The sequence below is a fragment of the Artibeus jamaicensis genome, unplaced genomic scaffold (genome assembly GCF_021234435.1).
Source record: "Artibeus jamaicensis isolate MK-2021 breed Jamaican fruit bat unplaced genomic scaffold, CSHL_Jam_final contig_391, whole genome shotgun sequence".
Classification (NCBI taxonomy): Eukaryota; Metazoa; Chordata; class Mammalia; order Chiroptera; family Phyllostomidae; genus Artibeus; species Artibeus jamaicensis.
In genome coordinates, this window is record NW_026521814.1 from 23,796,489 (window position 1) to 23,811,614 (window position 15,126).

The 15,126-nt window shown below is 35.9% G+C and overlaps 2 protein-coding genes across 6 annotated transcripts in view; one reads left to right on the forward strand and one right to left on the reverse strand.

Annotated features, from left to right (window-relative positions):
* Positions 1–404: 404 nt before the first annotated feature.
* Positions 405–13,847, reverse strand: ORMDL1 (ORMDL sphingolipid biosynthesis regulator 1). Of its 4 annotated transcripts, none has more exons than XM_037162996.2 (4): positions 13,730–13,847; positions 11,871–12,051; positions 6,761–6,912; positions 405–1,264 (listed from the first exon to the last, which is right to left on the reverse strand). In XM_037162996.2, the coding sequence occupies exons 2-4, from the start codon at positions 12,042–12,044 to the stop codon at positions 1,129–1,131; spliced, it is 462 nt and encodes a 153-aa protein (XP_037018891.1). In that variant the 5' UTR covers positions 12,045–12,051; positions 13,730–13,847; the 3' UTR covers positions 405–1,128. The 4 variants fall into 4 exon arrangements, with proteins under 4 accessions (XP_037018891.1, XP_037018892.1, XP_037018893.1 ...); XM_037162997.2 differs by having other exon boundaries at positions 13,726–13,847; XM_037162998.2 differs by lacking the exon at positions 13,730–13,847 and adding an exon at positions 13,533–13,703.
* A 121-nt stretch (positions 13,848–13,968) lies between these two features.
* PMS1 (PMS1 homolog 1, mismatch repair system component) overlaps positions 13,969–15,126 on the forward strand; it is an 88,667-nt gene continuing 87,509 nt past the window's right edge. Inside the window, exon 1 of one of the 2 annotated variants that reach the window (XM_053665165.1) lies at positions 13,969–14,058. The gene's annotated coding sequence lies outside the window, so the exon portion shown is untranslated. The remainder of the gene's footprint in view (positions 14,059–15,126) is intronic. The other variant, XM_037162970.2, reaches the window with a different exon arrangement.

Below are 15,126 nucleotides of genomic sequence, written 5' to 3' on the forward strand. Positions count from 1 at the left end.
TGCAGCAATTACAGGAAGTTTCTCTAAATCACAAGAATTCACTATGGTTACTGCTTTGGAAATAGTTGGGTTATCTACACAAAGACTCATGTATTTAAAGTCAAAATGCTATTGGATAAAGTATGAAGATTGAGAGCAGGAAGACAAAGAAAAGATGCTGTTATCTGTTACTGCAGATCTGCTAAAAAAAAGCCTCCATTATTTACTTTGGTACTATTGCTAGAAAAGTAGTTGCTGCCAGACCACAGGTTGACTATATAGTTGTCCATTTTATATTTACTTTTCTAAAGAATGGCAGGCTTTAACAATTAGATTGCTCAATCAAAGAAGCAGAGACTTTTAAATTACCATATACTTTAACTGCATGAAATAAATTATTTTCTGAAATGGTTAGCAGCCTTGTATCTGCAAAGGCAGCAAAACCCACTTTGTTTCAAAATTAGAAGGCTGACTCAGAGGCTGTTTATAAGATGCCTAGTTATCTTCTATCACCAAGCAGTCATGAAAGTGGACCTTCATAAACTTAGTAACTTTATAAATGTAAAAGTGATCTTATCCATCAACACACAATGTTGAATCAACATAACGAAAAAAGTACACTCATAAGGTAGAAATTGGTTTGTATAAAACAAGAGGGTACCTATATCCTCTTATGTAACACAAGAGGAATATATATGTAATAAAAGGATCTACAATAAACTTGTAAAGAGATGATTTCAATTTACATATAAGTCAGCTTAAACTAACATGACTGAGTGATTGGAAAGTTTCTTCTCCTAACATAATGCCCATTCGTTATAAGCTAAGCTGGTCTTAATTTCTTATAAATCTCCTATTTCCTTGTATTTATTTACTTCACCCTCATTTTATAGCCATTCAATTTATATGCTGGGCCTTCCCAGTCTGCCTGTAAAGACTCTCATCAGAATTATACCAGGTGCATTAAACACAAGTAACCTCTAGTAAAAACCTGCACTTCAAAACAGCTTATGAAGAACCAGCAAAAAGGCTCTCCAATGTAAATACCTCTCATTTCAAACCATCACAGAAACAGTGCAGTTTACTAACCACTCCTTCATTACAGGCAACTCAGTAGCTGTAAAAGTTTTTCTTCAGTTTCAAAACCTTTCAATACTTGTTAATTCCAAAGATCCGAACACCATGTAGCTGTGGCATTTTGGGGATTAGCACACTCAGGAGAGAAGCTGTGTTTAGGATGAAGTGAGTTGGATCATACTTCGTATAGAAACTTGCCAGAAAATATCTGTAGAAATAGAAGTTAAGAGTATATGTAACATCTAAACACAAAACTAGAATTTTTTTAAAATTTAAAAGTAGAAAAAAAGGCCACTGAAATGTAAATACCTCAAGGCAGAACTGTTTTTGAACACTAAAACAAAAGGAAACAGTTTGAGGACCTAAATTAACTTTACTTAGAATTTAATTTTTTAATGGAGCCATATATGCACATTTTGTACATCTGCAATTATGTTAAATGCATTTAATAGAATACGTTTGCTACTTAGCGTCCTTTAGAGCAAGCTTTCAAACTAGGATTCATATGCTCCCTTAAATTTCAGGCATTTTGTATTTATGTGTATGTTTCTGAAGGGAAGATACAGATCAAAAGGATATATCATATTCTCTTGAGGGTTTTGTGATCCACCAAAGGATTAAGAACTGTAAAGCTGTGGAAAATGGGGTTAGTGCATTAGTACAATTAATGTCTTTGAAGGAAAACAATACTTAATTGCCATTTTAATGGTCTCATTTCCATTCTGTTGATAAACAGGTCTATGACCAGTTTAACTGGAAACTTAAAAGACACTTGTAAAATTCCAGTTGTTTTGCTGTAATTGAACACACATACATACTCAAAGACACTCAACATCTAAAGAATTTGTTTTAACAAGCCTGAACCATCTGTAAGACCATAAATAATTGAGTCAGAATGTTTAGTTTTACCCAAGGCGTACATCAAAGTACAGACACATCATCTGGCCCCTAATATAGACAGGTTTAAAAAAAATAAAACATTATAACTAAGAAGTTAAGTTTGTATATGATTGTTTGTCTAATTTGTATTTTTAGAGTACACAGGAAAGTATACTTACAGCTTCTCTGCTAAGAACCATCATTAGGTTCTCATAAGGGGAAGTAAGTGTTTAGATATAGTTAAAAAAGGAAAACTATTTTCAAACCTCACAAAAAATATCAGCCCTGGCTGGTGCAGCTCAATGGACTGAGAGTGGGCTGAGAACCAAAAGGTTGCCAGTTCAATTCCCAGTCAGGGTACATGCCTGGGTTGCAGGCCAGGTCCAGGTAACCACACATTGATATTTCTCTACCTCTCTTTCTCCCTCCCTTCCCCCCTCTCTAAAAGTAAATACATAAAATCTTTAAAAATAAAAAAATTAAAAAACGGAGAGCTGTATACAAAACCACCTAAATTGAAATATTCTATCTTCCACTTCACAAATTATATAGTCAGAAAATTCTTTCTTGAGAATAATCCACATTCCTTAATCTTTACTCTAAACCCTTTCTTCCTGCTTTCATATACTTGAATGAGCAAAAATTAGATACCACTTGCATTTAGTAAGCTTATTTAATTTCCCATCACTATTATGCTTTTACTCTATAATTTGATATGTTGAAAACAATAAATATTCTCAGAATGACTTCTCCTTATCATACAGTAGCATATATTCCCTTTATACCTTCTAATAAAAACTGTGTGTGTAGATTATATGAAAACTACTTGACTCTTAAAAACACCAGACAAGCTTCTAAGAAGATGAAAAACTAAGTGGGAATCAGTATAATAGTGTTCATCTGCCAAAGGCTATACTGGAAAGAGACTGTAGTAGAAGCTAGAAGTTTACAGATTCGTCAGGGCTATTGACTCCAAAGAGCTGCAAGGTCTGGAGCAAAAAATGTACCTGAGACTGTTTCTTTATCTAAAAATTTGGGTAACATTGCACATCCATCTACCTGACAAATAATGATCAAATAGGAAAATGTGAAAGCACTCTGAAAAGTACCAATACTATATGGTTTTAATGCTGTTTCTTCAGTTATGTAAGAAATTTAATCAAAGAATACTTGAAATCATGCCTATGGGTCAAAAAATATTTTTAGAAATATGGATTAAAGAATTAAATGTTAGATTCAAAACCATAAAAATCTTAGAAGAAACTACCGGCAGTAAAACCTCAGACATTTCTCGTAGCAATATTCTTTCTGGTATATCTCCTCGGGCAAGGGAAACAAAAGGAAAAATAAACAATTGGGGCTACATTGAACTAAAATGTTTTTGCACAGAAAACAATCAACAAAATAAAAAGACAACTCACTAAATGGGACAACATATTTTCCAGTGATGTATCTCATAAAGGGTTAATATAAAAATTTTATAAAGAACTTATTAAAAAACTCAATACCAGAAAACAAACAATCCAATTAAAAAGTCGGCAAAGAACCTAAATAGACATTTCTCCAAAGAGGACACATGAATGGTCAACAGACATATGAAAAAATACTCAAAGTCCGAAATCAACAGAGAAATGCAAATTAAAACCACAATGAGGTAATACCTCACCTGTCAGAATGGCTATCATGAATAAATCAACAAACAAGTGTTGGCGAGGGTGTGGGGAAAAGGGAACACATCGTTGGTAGGAATGCAGATTGGTGAAGCCTCTCTGGAAAGCAGTATGAAATTACCTCAAAAAATTAAAAATGGATCTGCTTTATGATCTAGTGATTCCACTTCAGGGAATATATCTGAAGAAACCTGAAACACTAATTCCAAAAAATATATGTACCCGCTATGTTCTTTGTACCATTATTTACAATAGCCAGGATTTGGAAGTAGTCCAAATGCCCATTAGCAGATGAGTGGATTAAAAAACTATGGTACACGTAAACAACAGACTACTACTCAGTCATAAAAAAGGGAAATTTTACCCTTTGTGACAGCACATGTGGACCTAGAGAGTGTTATGCTAAGTGAAATAAGCCAGTGAGAGAAACACAAGTACCATATGATTTCACTCATATGTGGAATCTAATGGGCAAAGTAAACTAACAAACAAAATAAATTCAAAGATAGAGAACAGGCTGACAGCTGCCAGAGGGGAGAGGCATAGTGGGGCTGGGTAAAAAAGGTAAAGGGAGAGCAATGGGGAAAAAAGTGGGACAACTGTAACTGAACAGAACAATAATAAAGGAAGGAAGGGAGGGAGGGAGAGAGAAAGAAGGAAAGAAAGAAAAAGGAAAGAAAGGAAGGAACAAAAGGGAAGGAAAGGAAGGAAGGGAGGGAAGGAAGGAAGAAAGAAAAAAGATTGGCTAATGACACAGATTTTTAGTTTGTATTTGAGATCTTGCTCCCCGGTTTATGCAAAAAAAGAAAAAAGGTAAATGGATAAGTAAAAAATAAACAAAAACAACAACAAAAAACCCTTCGTGGTTGCAGGCAACAACACAGTTATAACCAGAGGGGACAGGGGCTGGGGGAAGTACAACAATGTGTAGGGGGGATAAATGGTGATGGAAAGAGACTTGACTTTAGGTGGTGAACACACAATACAATATACAGATGATGTTTTCTAGAACTGTATATCTGAAACCTAAATAATTTTATTAACCAATGTCACCCCAATAAATTCAATTAAAAAAAAGAAAGAATAGAAATATCAATGCTGTACACAGGTACATCTCAGTTGACCACTTTTGTGATAGCACTTATTGAAAATTCATCATGTCAGGCTTTTATACATATATTATCATTAAACCCTCAACATTTTAGACATGAGGAAACTGAGGCTTTCAAGAAAATGGTCAAGTGATATAGCTAGAAAGCAGTACAGCTAATATTCAAAATTAAAGCTATTTGAATAACCATTATTCTTGTTATTGTATTTCACTTTGTTAGACTGTACAAATCATTTTTCTTTTGACAGTTGTTTTAATTGTATAAAACAATTAAAAATTTAAAAGCTTCCTCAAAGTGCTATAAATATACAAAAAACAAACCTACCACTTTTTGATCAGTTTATTCTTTTCATTTGAAAATGCCTTCCCTTACTTGAACATCTATCCAAAACCTAACCTCCATTAAATTTCAGTTTAAGGGCCCTGGCTGGTGTAGCTCAGTGGATTGAGCGCGGGCCTGCGAACCAGACAATTGCAGTTCGATTCCCAGTCAGGGCACATGCCTGGGTTGCAGACCAGGTCCCTGCAGGCCAATTCCCCGCAGGGGACGCACGAAAGGCAACCACACATTGATGTTTCTCTCCCTCTCTCCTTCCCTTCCCCTATAAAGATAAATAAATAAAGTATTTAAAAATTTTTTCAGTTTAAGGAATTCTAACACCTCCAAGAAGTCTTTCCAGCTACTGTACACTGCATTGATTCTATCCATTACCTATAAGCTATGTGGTATAGACAGTTTGATTAAAAGATATGTGAAACATGTATTATTACGTGTAAGCAAATGTACTAAGTGTGGAATTGAAAGCAATCTATGTACTGACAAATTCTTTGCAGAAATAAAACATAATAATAAAAAATATAAAGTCCATAAACAAGAGATCTATAACAACTGCTATGGAAATTCAAAGCAGAGCATTATGGCTAAAGGTTGGGTGCTTAGGAAAAGACCTCACTGAAGATCTAGAACTCAAATCTTGAAAGAACAGTAAGACATAAATTAAGAAAGAAGGAGGCATTTCAGGTAAGAGAAATGATTTGAATGAAGGCACAGAAATAAAAACTACACATAAAGTATTCAAGAAATGTTGCTTAGAAGAGCTTGACACAGTGGGAGTTTGGTGGGGCTAAAATACGAACATTAAAAAATAAGGTAGGACCCATTTTTGGAGGGCCCTGAATATCAGGTAATAGAAAATTAGATGTCAGATACAAGATTAAATGCTTTACATATAAATGTTGTATCATTTATTTCTTATAGCATCAGAATGAGGTAGGTGTCAGGGGCTAGATTTTTATTTGTAAGCATATCAAACTGGCTAAGTGGTAGAGGATTCAAGCCAGATCTGACCTATAAACAATAAAAAGGCTACCTTTTCTTTAAACTAGCAAGAAGAATTTTTAAAACATGTAATACCTGACTATGTAGTCAGGGGTACTGACCTCTTTTCTCTTAGAATGTCAAATAAAAAAACGACACCAGCCAAAACAATAATAGCTGCTTGATGCAAATGAATCAAAATTATACCTTTTTTTTGGTTAAATCAGCAAAAAAACTTTTTTGGTGTGCCACGGAATTTGAGTAATTAGATTACATGTGCCAGGAGATGAAAAAGGTTGAAAATTGCTGCTCTAAACTATTCTTTCTCTCCAAAGTAGTTTGAACATCCAAATGGGGCACGTGGTCAATGAAATTTGTCTGACTACATCCAAATCCTTGTTTAGAGATTAATCTGATAGTGGAATATATCCTTGTTTAGTTGTCTTGTAATTCCAGTGATGAACCCGAATGTATTTGATCTGTGTATCCTAGATCTGTCTCCGCACACTGATGAACATGTAATGTTGTCTCCATATGTCATTGGCTAGAGTGAAAACCCATTTATTACCAGCTTGTTAAAGATTTTGCCTGTAGTCTGTACTCTATCTGTAGCTATTTTTGACAGAGGTTTTTAAGAAACTATTATTTCTAATTCAAATTCAATTTAATAAACACTAGCTTCCTCTCATCCAATCCTTCTCATACCTACAAATTTCCACCACTTACAAAATTATTGGAGAAATTGTGAAAAACTTCCGTGAAGATGTAAACTGCACTCCATAGTCCAGTTGTTCCCAATGAGTTAGGAGCCTTGCTTTTCCCTGGTCAGGAGTCTCAAAAGGTGTTCCCTTTACAGCATGCAAAAACACATACATTCCCTGGAAAACAAACAAGGGAATATATAATTAACATCAAATACAAAACTGGTATCTATCAGTAAGCATGAAGATAGTTCCAGACTATTTGTGACAAGGTATATGATTTAACTTACAGGTCATTTTAAGCTTTCATATTCTTTTGAAAATCTGTAGGCAGTTTCTTCATAGTAAAATAAAATTTCCAGGGGTATATAAACGTTATTTGTTGAAAACCAGTAAAAGGTCAACTAGAAGTAACCTGCTTTCACCCTTTATTAAATCAAGAATAAAGAAAAAGTAACATCAGAGTAACTTTATATTACCACAGTTAGATTTTCTAGCGCCTTTCCTATTAGGATATAGGGTTACCTTGACCCCAATGTGTAGGATAGTTTAGAATGTCATATTAGTAAATCTGATATTTATAAAATGATTATAAATATACAAATTGGTAAATAAGCAAATAAAATCTCTATCAGGAAAATGGTTTTGAAAATATTTAATATTGGGACTGTCTTTGTCTCAATACTTTTCTTCCAAAGCAACAAAGATGGTTTGATGTAATAGGCATAATGTCAACTCAATTTGCTTTTACAGTCACTACTGTGCCTCAACGGTGTTTCCATTGTAGTTTTTAAAAATTAAAAAAAAGTTTACTAAAAGTCAATCTGTTCAGTGGTATCTTTAAATATCTTGTTTTGTGGTTAACTAGGAAAAAAACAATGTATAATAGATTTGGTTTCCTTGAGATTAGATACCTATTCAAATGGACAGGTAGTGCTTCATCACAGGATCACTGCCTGAGGAACTGGTAAGAACAGTAATGCCTACATATTATGAGGAAATAGATTTTCCCACTAGAAATAATGACATGATGTCCTTTTTTCTACTACCACTTTTAATAAATATATGGGGAAAAAGGAGAAAAATTAGTGATTTGAAATTTTACATTATTCCTATAGGTAAGAGAAGTCTTATTTTCAAAGCTTAGTCTACTACATTATTTCATAAGGCAATTCAAAAACTGTTTAACTGCAATAACAGCTAAGCTACACAGAAATGGACTAACATTCAACTGGATTTAACTCAACATACATTTAATAAGTTGTTCAAATGTACGGGACATGACATGCATGCATATATGAAATTGAACAAAAACACATAGCCTTAAAAATGTTCAATCCTCTGGCAAAGGGAAAAAAAGATGCATAAACAGCTAGAATGTAGGGCAGCATTGCTATGAATATTACAGTCAAGGTACTCAGGAAATGCAGAGGAGCAATAAGTTCCTTGCTGCTGAGGCAAAAGCTTGATGCTACCTCGTCAACTATCTCATTCCTGAAGGTTCAGCTCAAATGACAATTGTTTAGTGAAGCCTTCCTTGCTAGTGATAACCTCCTAACTGCATGGATGAATTTTATTGGTAATACTTTTACCATAGCACAATACATACATTGTGTTGGAATAGTTTGTTTGTTTTTCCATTAGGCTAAATACCTTAGGAACAAGGGCTGGTATACAGCAAGTATTAGATATTAAGCCAAGATAACATAAGCAAAGGAATGTCTATTCCGTAAGCACAAGGAAAACATTTTCACATAGGCTTCAAAGGAAACTATAAACAGAAACTGTATGCTTTCAAATTCCCAAGAGCCTATACTCTAGACCATGTAATGTGTTAGAATTATCGAAGAGAACAATCCTCTCATTATTTCTTTCAAACCACATGGACTCACAGTATTCAGAATATATGTAATATTCTGTTTATTTTATATATTCTTCTCAATGAAAAAGAATAAAAACTTATCTGTCCACATATATTCTACTCCATTATTTTTAATAGTTTTTCTATGAAATTTTAGTGATAATGATTTATATCCACATCAAAAGAATTAAGAAAAAAGTATGTAGCTCATAGTTAGCCCTTGACAAATATTTACTGACTCAAAATGAAAGGAATTATCATTCATTTTAAAAGGTAGGTAAAACATTCAGCAAAGTATTAATGCCTCTAAGGTGAATTGTAGCACCAAAGAAAAACATTCGCTACAGGTTTCTACTTACTGTATGGTTTTAGAAAGTCAGAGACTGTATTTTTTTTCTAACCAGAAATAACAATTAGGTCTACTTTCCCATATTTAAAAAGCATTTGGCATGTATTTCACATTTTTAATTGGTTTAATGTAGGCTGTCTTCAAAAGAAATTTAAATTTGGAGCCACATAATTGCTACAGCTATGTCTGGTTAGTTAGCTTTTTAGTGTCCTGAAGTCAGCAGTTTGCTTCCCTACGTATTGTCTATTTCCTACCCTTTGTCCATTACTATATACTGTGCCTCAATTCCAGTCAACCAAACTGAAAACATGAAGAGGTGAAATGAGTTCTAAAGTATATTTAATAAATATGTCATTGAAGGACTAATTTATTCAACAAAAATTTAAATGGGTACTTGGAGATATAACAATTAAAAACAAAAGAGATAAACTACCTAATATAAGACTATCATAAATACATGATATAAGAATACAGCGTGTGAGTTTTCTGGCATCTTGAATAAGGTGATACTTGAATAAAGTTTTCCTGAACAAATAGTAATTAGGCAGAGCAAGAAGAAGGGAAGGTATTAAAATAGAAGAGCCTAAGCAAAAGAAAGAGATGAGGGCAAGACAATTTTCAGTATTGTTAGAACATAGCTTGTATTGGAGGTAGGCTGAGATAACATTAAGTCCCTTTCTTATCTCTTACAGTTACCAACTGGTCTTATATGCCACACAAGGAACTTAGCATTTTACTAGAATGTAACAGGGAATCACTGAAGAATTTAAACAGTGTGACTTGAGCAGACACGCATTTTAAAACTATCACTCTACCAAGCTTGTATGGAAGAGAGTAGAAAAGCACCAAGGAGACCATGTATCTCTTGCAGCAATTTTCAAACATTTTCATCTCATGTCACATATAAATTACTAAAATTCTTCAACCCACCAAAAAAATTATATTATAAATTAAATTTATAATATTATATATTAAAATATATAATATATTGTATTTTTTGATCTGACAAAAATAGGTACAATTTTGATTCACATCATAGCTATTGTTGTGTTGGCTGTTGTCCTTTTTTTAATTTGATAATCTAAGGGAAAAGAGGTCAATGCCCCTGACTAAATAGTCAGATATAACATGTTTTAATAATTCTTGCAGCACACTGGTTGAAAATTGCCGAACTACTGAAGGAACTGACAGAAAAATAAATGAATTCTAGCAACGCCAGTGGGGATCAAATTCAGAAATAGTAAAGCAGAACATACTAGGATTTGCCGAAGTGAATAATAAAATATAGAAAAAGGAGTTACCCTAAGACTAAGCTGACCATATCTGCTAGTTTGCATGGACAACCCTGATTTACACATATTCTGTTGGAGTAGTTATTACTAAAGATCCCTCTTACTTTAATACAGTCTCAGTTTGGATGATACACTGTATTAATGACTTTTCCTTTGACATTCAGCTATCCTGCTTGGCTTATGGACACAAAGTGGTGGCTTTAAATTAGATTAGGAACAAAGTCAGAGGAACAAATTGTGGGTAGAAAGAAAGATAAGGAATGGGTTCAATTTACACTTGTTTGGTTTAATGTGCAAGGTGATCTAGTAATATTAATATGGGCATCATTCTTCTACAGGTAGAAACTAAAAATATGGAATAACAGAATATATAGAAGAAGAGATGAAAAAAGAACCTTAGGAAAAGAGAAGGCAGGAAGTGCAAGAGGAAACAGAAAAGATCAGAAATATATATAGAACAAAGCAATAACATGAAAACCAAAGGAAAAGAATTCCAATAAAAGGATCTGATTAATGACAAATATTTCAGAGAGATTATCATTTAAAAACAGTGTTTGCCCTATCAAAGTCTATTACTGAAAATGGACTAAGTGCACATTCACAAATTTCTACCACATCATCCTTGTCTTTCTCCAGGCAACTTTAAATACTCTCCGGAAGAAATAAAATAAATAGTATTAATTAAAAAATTGATTTCTCTTACATTTTTCTGTCTTAATTCTAAGTTCTTAACTTTTTGGATATCTTTAAACAAATATGTAGTTAATCTGGATTCAATTAAAAGTCTCAATTAACTGGATTTCTCTTCTTTCATTCCAATTTAATAAGCTGTTAAAGACAAGAAAAGTCACTATCAGGTTTATTTTTTCAACATACAATTCCCAAGGCTGCATAATATGGTCAGTAGAGTTGCTCAAACTTCTGATACTTCGTAAAGTTATCATATAATACAAAAGAGTGATAACCATCAGGAAGAGGCTAAGGTACCATAAGATGCTGAATCATATAAAATATGATTAAGCTCAAAATTTCTATACAGAAGTAGGAAAGTAATTTATTAACCAAAAAAAGTAACTACTTCTTCTGAAATATTCTGGTTTATCAATATAATGTAGTTGGTTAATTAGTGTCAACATATTTGCTAAAATGACCTACTATTTTCTAGATTCTATAAAACCAGAAGGAAAAATGTCTTACTTAGAAAAAGGGCCCAATGTTTAAAGTGTCACAGAAAAATACAATCCCATTCCAGACTTAAATTCTTCAAAATTGTCATATTTATTAAAAATCACTGAACTGCACACTTTCAATGGGTGAATGTTATATTATGTAAATTATCTCATAAAACTGTTTAAAAAGTCCCATGTTTTTCTTTATAAAACTTTAAAGCTTTTTAAAAAGTTCTGTTTAAATACGCTTAAATGTACCATATTAACCATTTGTATATGTACAGTTGAGTAGCCTACATTAGCATCGTTATGCAACCATCACCATCATCCATTTCCAGAACTCTTTGCATCTCACAAAACTGAAACTGTACCCATTAAACAATAACACCCCATCCATTCCTCCCCCAGTCCCTAGCAATTAAACCTTGAGCTTTCAAGTGTTTTGTATAAGGTGAAATTCTTACCAGATTATGTATAACATTTGTTAAGGTCCACGCAACAGGAACACTGAAGAAGGGAATACTGAGTAAGACAATATGAAGTAAGCCAACTCCCAGCGCATATGTCAGCCACATACCCCGGCTGTTCATTACCCGGGTATTTGGATTCACCTCGCTGTGGGCAACTCCAACATTCATGTTTACTCTGTAGGAAAGCAATGAAATGTATCAACCCTGGCATAACTAGAAACTTATATACCCCTAATTCTGCCTGATGAAATAAGTGTGTTAACTAGGATTATTTTTAATAGTTCTGAACACCCTCCAAAATATGCCACTTGTAGATGCTGACAAAGGCAGTAAAGAATTCTTAACATCTGATTTTATGGTAAGTCAAACAAGACTTATTTTATGGTTCTCGATGAAAAAATAGTAAAAATCCCTTTCCTAAAACTTGTCTTCTAGCATATTGGTTTTACTAAATGAAATAATGGACAGGAATGCTCAAACTGAAAGAGAAAAATCTACATTTTCTTATATACGGAGAGCAAAGAGAAAACTCAAGAGCTAAATCTATCAACAGAATTAATATAAAGAAAGCAGAGCTGACCCAGTCTGTCTGTTTCGAGTAGCCAGATTCATAGCTCATGTAATGTATCCACAAGGAGTAGTCCGAGTTCAAATCACTCTTTTTGAATATTGAAACTGGGAGGAACACAAGGTGCTGGAAAATTTACATGGTCAAGGGATAAGGTTTGTTTCTCAGTCTCCCGATCAAATTAAGTCAAAACAGTAGTCTTTCTTCTGAATATTTTAATTCTAATCAACTCAAGTTTTTTCCTCTTTTTTTAGGTTCTCCTTTTCCCCTTTCGCGTTCAAGATGAACAACAAAGGAAGAACTGGTAATAGTTCTCAGTTATCTTAATAATCATGCATGCTTGGGTCTAAGAGTACCTTAAGCAAAATAACACTGTCCTGAAGAATACCCATCATCCCGGCAAAACACTGACCAGTGAGATTTAAGGGGGGGGGGAGGGAGAGTGAGATTATATTTAGAACAGATCTGATTTTAAAATATATAAACCCTTTCAATTACAGAGTTGGCATTGAGAGAGAAATTTCTCATAACCCCATCCAACAGGTGTTTTCGGCGTACAATGTCCCCTTCCCTTTCCAAAAAATATCTATAGAACTGAAGGCATCAAAGCTCACAGGGACGGCAGTTGGCTACATTAAAACGAAGCTAAAATTTCCAATCTATAGGCGTACTTTTTTTTTATCTAAACACCCACTATGTAGCATACACTATTTTTATACGGTAAATTATACTCAGAACATACAATCGCTCGAGATTATTTTTCCCACTTTCCATATGGGGGGTGGGGAATGCTCCGAAGAGCTGGAAGGCAAAGATGGTGTGGTACTGACCCTACCCCCAGTTCAGAAAACCTTTCCGAGGAGTCTCTCGTGACACCCTTAAACAATGATTTCAGACAGAGAAAAGCCTCCTGGCTCAGACCCTAACGGTTCCTCGCGGATGACAAGGAGGGGTCCATTGCCTGCCAGCCAGCCACCAGCAGCCTTCTCCGACTGTCAGAGTTCCTCAGATAATGGAATTTAGCAAAAGCCCCTGCTGCTACCCCTGCAGCACCTCCCCGACCGCTCCTTCCTTCCCGGGTGTCGCACCGCAGTCAGTGCCGAGGTACAACGACAAACATTTTGGGTGCAAGCCTCAGGGGCCACTTGGCCAGCACTGCCAGACAGAGCGCGCGGACGCAGCCAGAGCCCATTCTTCCCCCTCAGGCCAACTCCAGTCAGCCAGCAGATCGCTCCCGCTGCTGGCAGCAGCACATCCCCGCAGCCGTTCGTGCCCACTCACCCACCTCCCCCACTCCCGGCTGCCGACTCGGAGGAAGACCAGCTCTGCAACTACGGCGCCTGCTCTAGACCGAATGCCAGTGGTGGGCTCCTTCGCAGCGTAGTTTAGTTTGCGGAAGCCCACGGAGCTGAACGCGCTGTCAGTGGATTGGCTGCTTGCAGTGCCAATCCCACGTTCCCCGAGCGGGGCGGGACTAAATGCCACGCGCCAGTGCCCGCTCTCCTGCGCGCGCGCAGTGTCGGCACTCCGGCGTCGGAGCCGTGCTGGGGCTGTGGGCGGACGGAGGCTGGTCAGCTAGTGGATGGTAATTATCCACCTCGCGCAAGCAAGAAGGTAGTGTAGTATGGCTAAGGGGCATTCATTCTTTTGTTCTCCCAGGCTTGGGGCCCCCCTGCCAGGAACTCCTCCTAGTCCAGAAGCCTAGTCAGAGCGCCGCTGGCCTCTGCGGGCGCCCCTCCCCCCCACCTCGGGGCGGGAAGCGGGCGAAGCTGGACCGGCGGGCACGCACTCTTGGAGAGGGGTCTCTGAGCCCGTCAGCCTTGGTCTTCACTGACTAAATAGTGTTTAAGCTTCTGTTGCAGCCAATTACTCAGATCCTTGTGGGTGCAAGACTTAACGTTGTTTGCCAGGCGTAAACTCCAACCCCTGACAGCTATAACTTGTCTTGTGTGTGGTGTTTTAAAATACTGTTATGTTGTGGCATCATACAAACGGTGCAAGCAAGCTCTTTTCATTTAATAATTTTTATTGGTGTCTTTCTGGGTTTCTCCACACGCTGAAGTCAGGCATCTGTATTACGGTACGTGCTGAGGAAATGTGGGTACCAAAAATTAATTTTATTTGAGGACGGAGAGGAAAAATCATATTATTTGGAGTCATGTGTGAAATCGAATGACATTACTTTGGAAGTGCACAAAGCTTGTCATTTGTATTCTTAAAATACCTTTCAACAACATTTCAAAATTGGCGTAAGAGAATGTTGACTATATGTGTATATCTTGCACTTCTGTTGGACCTGTGAAACAGTTATTTGAATTTCATTCTGCTCTGTGACTTCTGCTGCTTTTTAAGGTGCAGTATTATCCTTAATCACTTTTCCTGGTATTAGCACTTTTTCAGTAGTGTTTTAATTTCCATCTTAGCACATATGGAACACTAATTCTTGAAATCCAGGGGTGTCTAAACTCGATGTGTCTGAGTCACACTGGGAAAACAGTTGTCTTGGGCCACACATTAAATACATTGCAACACGTAATCACAAAAATAATCTCATAATGTTTTAGGTAAATTTACAATTTGGTGTTGGGCCACATTCATAGCTATCCTAGGCTGCATGCAGTGTGCAGGGCTGCAGGTTGGACACCCCTGCATGCTGTAACTTTTAAGCCTGAAACCAACCCT

Coding starts and splice junctions, on each gene's coding strand:
- ORMDL1 (XM_037162996.2), bottom strand. CDS start 12,044: ATGAATGTTGGAGTTGCCCACAGCGAGGTGAATCCAAATACCCGGGTA. Junction 6,913..11,870: donor CAAATGTTATACATAATCTG/GTAAGAATTTCA, acceptor TTTGTTTTCCAG/GGAATGTATGTGTTTTTGCA. Junction 1,265..6,760: donor ACAATTTCTCCAATAATTTT/GTAAGTGGTGGA, acceptor CTATTTCTACAG/ATATTTTCTGGCAAGTTTCT.